The 12,125-nt window shown below is 39.9% G+C and overlaps 1 protein-coding gene across 11 annotated transcripts in view; it reads right to left on the bottom strand.

Annotated features, from left to right (window-relative positions):
* PLCB4 (phospholipase C beta 4) overlaps positions 1-12,125 on the bottom strand; it is a 199,046-nt gene that overhangs the window by 19,708 nt on the left and 167,213 nt on the right. For all 11 annotated transcript variants that reach the window (XM_061364793.1, XM_061364785.1, XM_061364786.1 and 8 more), the window contains 3 exons: positions 10,186-10,235; positions 10,003-10,068; positions 3,849-3,964 (listed from right to left, as the gene is read on the bottom strand). In XM_061364793.1, coding sequence (XP_061220777.1) covers positions 3,849-3,964; positions 10,003-10,068; positions 10,186-10,235 — 232 coding nt within the window. The remainder of the gene's footprint in view (positions 1-3,848; positions 3,965-10,002; positions 10,069-10,185; positions 10,236-12,125) is intronic.

The raw sequence follows: 12,125 nt of genomic DNA on the forward strand, positions 1-12,125 counted from the left end.
TTTCAATTACTGTCTCACCACAGTCAGTAATCTTTTGAAGGCTGACAAGCTCCATCTTTACCAATGTTCTTGTTCCCTTTTTGCAGAGAAGGGCTTTTACAACAGAATACAAATTCACACATTGGAAGTCTCTGGTTTTTGTCTGGAATAATACAATACGTTGAGAGGAGCCTGTTGTAAAAACACTGTAATATTTATGTGTCAGATCATCCACTGATGTAAACTGGTGTAACCCCCCCAAGCGGATGGAGCCACGCTCATTTTATCATCTGAAGCTGGCCCTAATAAGAATGGTTACTGCTTGACTGCAGTAACATTAATCCATATTTGCTCTAGAAAAGGAGATTTATGAAACTCTAAAGTTGAAATCCCATTTTAATATCAAAGTACTGCTAAACTTATGGAAATCAGCAGAAAAACTTATCATCAAACAGTACCAGGAAAGCCCTTACTGAAAATAGTGGTGTGATGTTGCCTTGTGTTCCCAAGGGCCACCAGAAGGACACTTATTTTCTAGTCATAGCAAGGAAAAGTTTTGTAGGGATTTCTAGCACATCTCTGACACTTTAGAAGTAATATAAAGGCACACAAAAAGGTTCTGACCACTGTTATCTCTGCCTGAAATTATCCCAAACAGCTGGAAAAAGTCTTTGACTATGCATGGGGGTAGCTGCTGTCAGAGTCTGGCTCTGACATATATGAACATATAATTCACATATGATTTGTCATACACTATGAAAGAGGCTGCTTCTTAGTGAATCAAAGAGATTTTATCCCAAATGAGACTGTTTGGGTCAATCACTGGACTTTTCGGAATCCACATCAAACCCAACTGATCCCTTCTCTGGAAATGCAGCTTTCGTTGCACCTGAAGGCAACTTCCAGCCAGGATGGACATAACAAGAGTTGTCCCCAGCTGTAGTCCATGGTTAAACAGTTGGGAACAACCAGCCAGGGACAGTCCAACCCAATGTCACATGTCCATGCTCACGCACACACACACACTTGAATTTCTGGCCAGTCCTGATAAATCAGAAGGATCTTTGTCTATATTTCAGAGTGGGAACATGAGAACAGTGATAGGACAAGGGGTAATGGGTTAAAACTTAAACAGGGGAAGTTTAGATTGGATATAAGGAAGAAGTTCTTTCCTGTTAGGGTGGTGAGGCACTGGAATGGGTTGCCCAGGGAGGTTGTGAATGCTCCATCCCTGGCACTGTTCAAGCCCAGGTTGGACAGAGCCTTGGGTGAAATGGTTTAGTGTGAGGTGTCCCTGCCCATGGCAGGGGGTGGAACTGGATGATCTTAAGGGCCTTTCCAACCCTAACTATTCTATGATTCTATGATTTGTAAGCATTTGAAGCGTACAACAGAAAGAGCACAGGGAGCAAAATCCTGTCCATCTGTCAGTGAATTAGCACGTGATTAAAAGATTCTACTCTGCTGAACAATATGCAGTTGACATTTGTCACGCCATGTGGCAGAAGTGGACCACAAAAAAGCTGCACAACAAAATGAGAAGAGAAAGTCATGTATACACCTACCCAAAAGCCTTTGTTTTTCAGGACATAGCTGACAATTTCAATATGAATGCCTTTAAAACACATTTTACACGTTCTGTTGTGATTTCTACTGCTTGTAAAAGTTCCACAATGATAGTTAAGGATACGGAGCATGTTTTGTACCTGCTGAGCCCTGGATTCATCAGATCATTACACCTGAACTCTGGATTCATCAGATCAGTTCAAGTAAAGTAAAATACAGTCTCAATCAGTGTGCTCACTTTTAAACATGTCCTTAAATACAGGGCACAGCTGGGGTGAAGTGTGTGCGTAAGAACCTTCCTAAGTGGGCTCTCAGGGCTGCATGCACGATGACCCTGAAGGAAGCCCTTAAAACACTCTGATACAGAATTAACAAGCGTTTTCACAGAAGGTCTGTGCTGATACTGGATTGGATTTGGCTGCTAAACAGTTATTCTTGTAACACTGAAGAGCAGTCTGATGACTGAGAGCTCTGAAGTCTGTGGAACAGAAGTCTGAAGTCTGTGAGGAACAGTGGTTGGTTGTGTATCGGATCTGCTCCTGGAGTAGTGATTTTCAACGTTATTTTTACATCTTTTTAAGCTTTCAGTGATAATTTAAAACTATCATAAAGACTTTAGCACCCATGACAGAAGTGCTATAAAATGAGGAAAACCCATTGCAAGTAGCCAGGAAAGTGATCTCAAACTGGGAATCAATTTATCAACAACTTTTATACTGTCCCATTTGGGGGTTACTCTGGAAAGCACTGCTGCCCAGGGCTTTCCACTATTTACTGCACAGAGACAGCAATTACCACCTCTGACTTTCTGACACATCTTCATTTGCTGTTTTGACAGACGGGCAGAGGCACTGGCATCTTCTCAAGCCAACAGGAATAGTGATTTCTGGTTCTTCTGATAGGAGATTATTAAATAGCAGGGCACAGGGAAGCCTTTCTCCCTCCATGATAATTATGGTGCAATGTCCGGGGCTTAGTTCACTGCCACTGTAGTAAATACCCTGACGGTAATTATAAATCCAGCTGTATCAATAACCTTCTGCTGTGTTACATTCAATAGAAATTGAATCAAAGCCATATTAAATTAATTAGTCCTGTAGTTTTTCCCTCTCTTTTTGGAAAAGTAGTAATTTTCTGGAAGGAACTACTTGGATTAGAAGGATTTAGGGGCTTTACAGCTCTTTCTTGGACAAAAGAAAAAAAACCAAAATCCAACAACCCAACATGAGCTTTTTAAGAGTTTCTAAGCTTTTAGTAATTTAGTGAGGAGAATTCTCCTTACTTTGTTTACTTCTGACAGTTCTATTTCTGTTGTGTCCCAGGTTTACAACACGTACACTCAAACACCACTGCCATTCCACAGAGTTTATTAAACAAGAAGTATTTGTGGGAGAATCCAGTGCCAAAGAGGCATCTGTGTTTAGTATTCAGTGAGTGAGTTGGCTGCTAGCTGTTGGTGCCAGATGACAACAATATGAAATTAAGGCTAACTATTAGCATGTCTTGATATAGAACGGACAAAAGCAACTCTTGCTTTAGGTCACAGTGTTATGGCATAAACTGCTGTCTTGATGGGATGCCAGTCATGGGGTAAAAGGTGGAGAGGAGAAACTGTTGCCGGATCACATGATAGCAGCAAGGCAACAGCAGGTCCTGCTATGTAATTCCAAATGGGATTTCAAGAGGGACATTTTATTAAAGCCACCAGTATCTTCCAGGAACTCTTCTGGGCCAATTAAGAGATTAGCACAGATTGTCCCAGGCCATGAGCTACCGCAAACCAAAACAGCTTCTCTCAAGTCAAAGGAGTAATACTGATTTATCCCAGCCTGAGGATCTGAAGGGTTTTTATTTGTTAAAAAGAAACTTCAACCTGACAGCACAGCAAAAGTCTATTATTGTAAACCACTCGGGATTTAGAAACGAGGTTTTCCCCCAGAATCAAATCACTGCTTCTTACTGGTCATTAGAGCTACTGAGGACCTCAGTCTGCTCTCACTGAACACAACAGTGACATTCCCTGAGGAATGCAGTGAGATCAGATCAGACAACAGAAATAAAAATGTGTGGCAACTCCTCTTCTACTTTTAAAACCTTGATAGTAGAAGACTAGGGAAAGGCAAAGTGAGTACAACATTTATGGCCCATTGCTAAAACATTCAAGCAGCTCATACTCAAGTCAGATGTAAGATGCTGGTTCAAGCTGCAATTCATCTGAATGACCTTTTTGTGAATGTTTTATTTCAAAGCATAGTATCTATTTTAAATCTAAAAAACCAAAAAAGATTAAAATAATATCTTACCCCTTCTTCTTGATTGCCTTCTCTAACATTTTCTCGTATGATACCTTTTCTTTATCATACTGTGCCACTATTTTGTCAATTTGGGTGCAGTGCAACTTCTGCATAGCGCTGTGCTCCTGGAAAACAGTAGGACCTTGCAATTAGGTGACTGGATTTTAAAGGTTTGTTTTTCTTACAGTGTAAAAATATCAGTGTACGAACACATAACTTTGACAATGGAATTTAATCTGGTTTAGCCATCTGGTATTAAATGATTCCAGATATTCCACCATAAGTGCTAAAACATTTCTTCTTTGTTTGAAAAATGAAAATCTGTAGTTAAGATTCTATGGCAAACCTTGAAACAAAAGAATGATGGGAAAAAAATTCATCTTTGTGAACAAATGTCCATTTAAGTGCAATGTAAAAAATCAGATCTACAAGCTCAGATTATATCAAAGTTTCTGAATGCAGAGAATAAAACTCAACCTAGTCCCCCCCTTCCTCTGCGTATCTCATACTCAATATAGTGCTAGCCCCTTGGCTGCTGCAAATCAAATAGATCAAAGTCCAAACATTAGATAAAATTCAAATGATTATCAGACTTTCTGAAGATCTGGCCTGATCAGCAACCTTACTAAGCAACTGCACCTTGTTGCAGAGTCCCTCCTTTTGCAAGCAACAGCTGTGCAATATGACTTTCAACTACACATGCGGACCAATAACCATTGCTCCCTTTTCTCCTGCTCTCCAATCACTAGAGAACAAGCTAAGATAGGGGACATCTGTGGAGTATCACACACCAACGCTAACCTGCTGCCTCTACTATAGTTATGTGACTTACATCAGTGAAGTTACCTATTAAAGGGGAAGAAAAAGATCTTCCTATGATGAAAAGATGAATCACTAATACATGTTACACACCTGGGTCTAGCATACTAACAGCTCCTTTCCCATTACAAGACTGTACCAGAAACAACACGCTTCACTTAGTAGTTACATGTTGACTTCATTATTGAACTTGATTTCATGTTCTGCTTTATCAGAACAGCTACTCATAATGATGGAAATATTTAACTACCACAGAGAGCATTAAATATTGAATTTACATTACAATAGGACGTTGTTTGTTAATTTTATTAATATTCAATTGCTCCACATTTTATGTAATTGTGACAAAAAGCCTTGCATTAATTAATACGGTCTCTTCCAGGACTTTATTTTGTTTTATAGCTCATTTTGCATTTATTGTACCCATGCTATTCTATTTCTCTTTGTTATTATTTTCTATACACCTGTGGTTTGCATTATCACTGTTGCTTTCTCTAGAAATACTAATTAAAGACTTTTACATCCACTTTTACCATAACATCAATACAAATGTTGTGATGCTTTTAAAAAGCTAGTCCAGGGCTGTACCTGAGCACTCCAGCATCTGCCAAGCCCTTCCCTGGGGAACGTGTACAGCTGTCAAATGTACTTAGAGTGGGGAACTGATTTTTCTGTTCTACAGAGGATTAAAAGGGAAACAAATAGACTCCATCAACAATAAAACATGCCAGATCCACCAGGGAGTATTTACACTGATTAAACAGGTAGGAAAAAATGGGGACAGTGAAAAGAATGATATAAGCTTGACAGTACCAGCCAGCCACAGGTGAAGTGACTAAGAGCATCTCTCCAACTACCCACTCTCCCATGGATGAGCAGAACAATACAATGCTTGCTATAAAAGATTAAGTGCAAACAATGCAAAGCATGAGACATCTGCCCACTCACGTAACACTCCTCCACAGTTTGGGAGGGCACATCACACAGAGCTAGAATCCCTGCTTTTCCCTCAGGACAAGCATGATTTAAGCCTTCTCTCTCTATCATAAACCCACTGTAATCTTTTGCAGATTCCCCTCTACTGCTACTTACTGCCCATGCACGACTCTATCTTGTATCTGAAACAGATATACTGTGGACCATATCCACCTCATTTCCTTCCCTGGTCCTCCTCCCTATTCAGTTCATGGAACATGCATTTCTTTGTCCACAATATAAACAGACCTGGAAGAGGAAGATGGGCAACTAACAACCTCCACATGAAAAGCACAGAGTCCTTAGAAGTCAACTCCCTGCCAGAGGTCCCTTGAGTTCTGTGACCTTCAACCCTTGGAACACTATTTAAAATAGGTTAGCTGATGTGAGTTTGATTTTCTGTCTATGCTCAAAGGAGAACACAGATAGATGCTGCACCCAAATTTCCACCAAGATTCTCAGAAATATTAACTGTTTTGTAGCATCTTATAACACCCTCAGTATATTTTGTTTTCAGAGCCCTTGTCCCTTGAACGATGGCAGTATTACAGATGATGTAAAAGAATATTATAGAGGATCAAAGACAGCACAATCCATACACAGGCCAACAGTACTTTAAATTGACACAACATGACCATGATGACATCTGTCACACAGACAGAATCCCAGGGGCCTTTCTGGTACCAGCTTCTCAGAACCCACTGATTCTCATGGCACCTCTATAACTTCAGGCAATAAGACTATGATGACAGCTGCTGCTTTCCACATAGTGGTTTTTCAAATTCCCTTTGTGAATGTGAGGATTCTTGGGGAAGCTTGCTGATTTCTTGACATGGACACTTGTGTTTTTTCTTTCACTGTCCCAGGATATAGGACCAGCTTTGTTCACTGTCCAACAGATGACAAAGAACTTGCCTTAGGAGTTACATATAATCATAGAATCCTTGCAACATACAAAATACTGTATTTCTCATGGTATCATCAAAGAAATCTGTGTTAGCTTCACACTCTTTTGCTTTTTTCCCTCCTTTTAAAGAATTATGTCCCACGTATTCTACATATCTAACAAACCTTCACTGTCTTTTGACAGTGACCTATCTTATTCCAGATTCAGTATGCCTCTCAGATGAAACTACTTCACAACGCAAGCAAGTGGCCTGAGGTTTGGATAACGTTTTTTGCTCTTAAGAGCAATCATCTGTTCTTCTGCAATCCCAACAGCAGCACAATGCTACCTCAGTCGTAGTCTGAGACTTACCTTCTCAGACTAAACCTGTCTGGAGAATATTCACTCTCCCACCTTCGATTCTCTCTTCCTTTATAGCCAGGCCACAAACTAAGCAGAGTATTTGGTTCAAAACCCAGAGGCAACAGCTCTGTTGCAGAACTGATCAGGTTCTTCTGACTAGATGTAAGGAAGAAATTTTTTACTATGAGGGTGGTGAAACGCTGGCACAGGTTGTCCAAGGAGGTGGCAGATGCCCCATCCCTGCAAGCATTTAAAGTCAGGCTGGACATGGGCTTTGAGCAACCTGATCTAGTTGAAGATATCCCTGAGAGATTGGACTGGATGACCTTTAAAGGTCCCTTCCACCCAAAGGGCTAAGAACAGTGACCTTTTTGTCAGTCTAATGATCTCTACCCTAACGAGATTAGGTGTTTTATTTTCCCTACACAAAAGTGAAAAAAGGAGCAGTGATGATTGTACCTCCACCTGCCCAAGCATCCTTCTCTTAAAAGCATGGATTAATAACATATCCATCATAAAGTGAAGTCATAGTGTGTGATGTGTCTCTGTGTGGGTGTATACTGGGTATTACAGCTGAAAGGAGCTATGCCATGTAGGAAAATCAAATTAATACAAATACACAGAGGGATGTCAGGAGAATGTTATTGTGGCTGCCAGAGTTAAAATGGCTGAAACACTGAACAGAATAAATAAAGATAGCATCAAAGAAATACACAGCGAGTGTTGCATTCTCAGAAGTCTGAGTGGCACCAACTAAGAAATATGAAAATATGATATTTCTAACAGTGCTATACCTTGACAATACAGAGGCTGATGTGTTTCCATAGACAGCACCCAACCCCTGCCAGCCAGCATTGCCGTGGAGCTGCTAACACTTCTCTACAATGAGTGGATGCTGTTAGGAGAATGGACCCTTACTGCTGTTGTCTTCCTTAGCTAGCTCTGCCCAGGGCTACCAGATTAGCTCCTACACTGCTTCCATTAGAGTTCCTTCCTCTCAACCTGCTCCCCCTTCCACATTCACATGCTCTTTTCCCAAGTAACAAGCAATAGGACAAAAAGTAAGAGGCCCAAGCTGCTGTAAGACTAATATCCAGTTAGACCAGATATTAGGACAGATTTCTTCACCAAGAGGGTGCTCAGGCATTGGAACAGCCTGCCCAGGGCAGTGGTGGAATCGCCATCCATGGAAGTGTTCACAAACCTTACAGATGAGGCCCTTACAGACATGGTTTAGTGGTGGCCTTGGAAGTGCTAGGGTAAAGGTTGGTCTTGGTGATCTTAAAGGTCTTTTCCAACCTATTTGATTCTATGATTCATTTTTCATAACACATTTTCAAAGGCCAACTTAGATGGAAAAGTACTGGACTTTTCTTTCCTTAAACAACATGAACAATTCCCTTCCGTTCACTTATTCCTGCAGATCTCTTGAGTGTCTGTGGTTAAATGAGAGCCAGCCTATTTCTGGAACTTTTAAGTTCAGTCTGATCAATACATAGGCTTCCTGAAGCTGATCATGGGTAACTAACTGCATAGCTCTCCAGCTCCATCCCAGCTGATAAAATGCATTAAACCCGCTGATGAGTACACCAAGCACTTCCCTAAGGTCATCTGTGAGCTAATGTGGCCAAGCTTCTGCTCAGACTCTCCTCTCCAAATTCAAGAAGCTGCCCTTTAGCAAGGCATGCTCTAGACAGGCACTTTCTTGTTAGGACAGACTCGCGTTCTGTACTTCAGACCAGCAGGACACAGGCTGGCTCTGATCTGAAATAGCTGTGCTTGAGTTAATGCTGAAAGCCCTTCTGAGTGCACAGCACTTTCAGACTGTGGCTGGCAATTTCTTCCTCAGATTAGAGGAAGCAAGTGCAACCCTGAACAGATGGATATATTCTTTTTAACAGTAACAAGTACAGTCTTGGGTAAGATATCCTTACACTGCTGCGGGTCACAGATATTAGGGACATGGACCACTGAGTATGGCTGCTTTCTATGTAACCATGGTACCATTTTCAAAGATCTGCTTTAGCGAATTGCTGGATGTTGTCCAGCAATGAGTAAGAAAGTAGTGTTTATAAATATGAAGCCCCCTAAAAGATGAACCCTGTGATGGTCTAGAAACTGTCCCTGCCCAGAAGTGTGATGACAGATACATTTTCTTGAGCATGGGCTCTGCACACAACACTAAAATGGAGAAATCACTCATTTCCTTTCTGCTTAGGGTCAGTAAGGAGTTGGAAAAGTAACTATTTTTTAATCCTACATTTAATACAAGGAGCCCCCCAGAGATGCCAATTATTCTAAGTAATTTCTTCATACTCCATTGTACAGAGTCCCACACCCAGTCACGAAAATAAACGCAAAGACTAATACTAAAAATGCCCAAGCAACTACATTACATCAGCTCTGCAATGAAATCTACAATCAAAGAGAGCAAGGGAATAACTACCCAAAAAGGTCAGAATGGATTTGTATGTATCACCAACATTTATAACTTTAAATCCTTTCTTCACCTGTTATGCCTCTTTTTGTAACTAGAGTAATGCTTTTCTAATGATAAAGGGCAGGAGAAAATTGGCTTTGATTTTTCTAATATGAAGTATATTTATGATAGTGTTGTATGCATTCAGGACATCACTGCCAATAGTACCAAGCTGACTCTCGAGTGGTTAGCATAGATGTAATGTGAGGAGGAGAAGGGCATTTCATTTCTCAGTTACACATTCCAGTTCTCTTCAGTGATTTTGCAGTTTCTCCAGTGCCTGTCTTCAATGCAGCACCATCTTACATCATTACTGCCTTCTCTGCCAAGCTGCCTGTCAATATGTCATACAAGAGGGAGCTACATAAAATCATTACCTGAGAAAGGTGAGCTCTGGATGCTTTTATGGGTCAAATAAATATGCACTGAAACTTAGGGAGACATATAAAGGGTTGCTAAAAGGAAAAATTGCTCACTGGAGCATATTTCAGTACATTTAAAACACATATGACTTTCTTGGTAGCACATCCACTGTTCCTTAGTTTTTCTCTTCCAATTTAATTAGGAGCTGTCTGTGCCAGTGAGCACTGCAACTTTTGTCAATTAGAGTGTGCTGCTCAGAGAGCTTGTAATGATCATACCTTTGCATGTTTCTTCTTTAAGGCATTCAGCTCTTTCTGCTGTTTCTTTAAATGCTTTATATAAGCCTACAAAAAGAGAAGTTGGATCAATTTTTTTTGTGCTCATATTGACTTTAATCAGATAAAATCCTGGCTACTTAAATAATGAGGAACATAGCTTGAAAAGCTTGTATCCATATTTACCTTCATTTGCTTTAAATCTTCTATCTTCACTTGAGGAATAAGGTCTATACCTAGGAAAATAATGATAAGGTTCATACATATTAGTATATCTTGTATTTTTGAGTTTTACCACAGAAACCTACATATAACAGTTAATGTCTTTCACCATATAAAATACTCACAGGTTAATGAGAAAATGAAGATACAGTTAAGATACAGTTAATTGTGCTTTCAAAAGCACTACTCAACCAACTGCCTTGTGAAAAAAGAAATGAGTCAATGAGTGTATTTTAATCTCTTACAGTTCTGGGCTCAAGTGTCAAAACACTGCAACCTAAGAACTGCAATAGCTCCTTTCCTGAAAGCACAGCAAACCTTTTATGTACACTGAAACTGAACCATGCACATTTCAGAACTGTCATCCATAGCTGGAGCTTGCTCTGGCACCACTCACTTCAGGGCGAAAGCTTCTTGGGTAAGGTTCTAGGTGACTGCATAAGGGGTTACCTGAAGTTAGGCATCCTCCTCAACTTAAAAGACAAGAATTGGCAGAGTGAAGATTTACATGCAGCCTGTATGTTAATGGAGGTAAAATCTGCATTTTGGTTAATACCAGGCTATGAGAAAAGGCACAACAGTGCACCCCAAGACTGAAGGAGAGTTAAAAATGGAGGAGAAACACAAAATCATAAGTGAAAATACTAATAAGAATTCAATATAACAAGCAAATCTATCACGCAAGACTAAATACTATTTAGGCGAATGAAAATACATTTTGATCACCTTAACTGAATGCAGACAAAACCCAATCTCATTTTGTTTATGCCTTAACAAATGTTTTGTGACACATTATGTTTTTTAAATTACTATGCAAATCCTACATGTAATGATAAATGAAAAAGTTAATACAATGCTGTAAGAGTTGTAATATGTAGGCTTTTTCTGAGTTTTTGCACAAAAATGTTCCCTTGCACGTAAATATACTGCAAACATATTTAGTTAACTGCTCATAATCTCTTCATCAGGGATTCTAGTGACTGGACATGAGATAATGGGTTTAAACTGAAACAGGGGAAGTTCAGGTTAGATATAAGGAAGAAGTTCTTTACTGTGCGGGTGATGAGGCACTGGAATGGGTTGCCCAGGGAGGTTGTGAATGAACCATCCCTGGCAGTGTTCAAGGCCAGGTTGCACAGAGCCTTGGGTGACATGGTTTAGTGTGAGGTGCCCCTGCCCATGGCAGGGGGGTTGGAACTGGATGATTTTAAGGTCCTTTCCAACCCAAACCATTCTATGACTCTATGATTCTATGATAATACTGCCCTCAGGCTATGAGATTTCCCCTGACTTGAAAAGGACTTTCAGCCTTTTAAGGTTACATGCAGAAAAGATTCAGATGCTGTAAAAGAAAAAGAAATAGGGAAGGGGAATAGGCAAGGAAACAGATTTATTTTCTCAGAAGCATAAGATTCTGCTCAATTATATGGTTTTAACATTAGTCTAGTAAATGAGACTGGAACAGACGGAGACACAGAGAGAGGGTGAAGTTTCCAAAACCACAAATCACTTAACTATTACTGAAAGTCACAGACATTCTGTTCACTTGAAAGCCTTCCCCAGACATCCTATCTTGCTGGATATGTAATTTCTAATAAGCAAGGTGAGTTGCACATTGTAACAATGGTAGAATTATTCAGATATTAAAAGATCATAGATATAAGTAATGCAAAATAAGAATGGTTACGTGGGATATAAAAATCAACAGCTCTATTTTAACATGTGAGAATATGAACGAAAATGGTTGCAGACAAGAATGCCTAAGTACTGAAATCTCAGTTTAAGACCAGGGCTGCATTAAGTATGCTGTGCTCTAAACAAACTTCCTGAGGATTTTATGTTAAATGCAGACTCATTTATTTTGCTTACCAGGTTTAATTCCATGGCAACAACAAATTACTTGC

The sequence above is a fragment of the Neopsephotus bourkii genome, unplaced genomic scaffold, assembly GCF_033783945.1.
Source record: "Neopsephotus bourkii isolate Nb327-2 ecotype Australia unplaced genomic scaffold, CSIRO-AGI_Nbou_v1 NB_1250, whole genome shotgun sequence".
NCBI lineage: Eukaryota > Metazoa > Chordata > Aves > Psittaciformes > Psittacidae > Neopsephotus > Neopsephotus bourkii.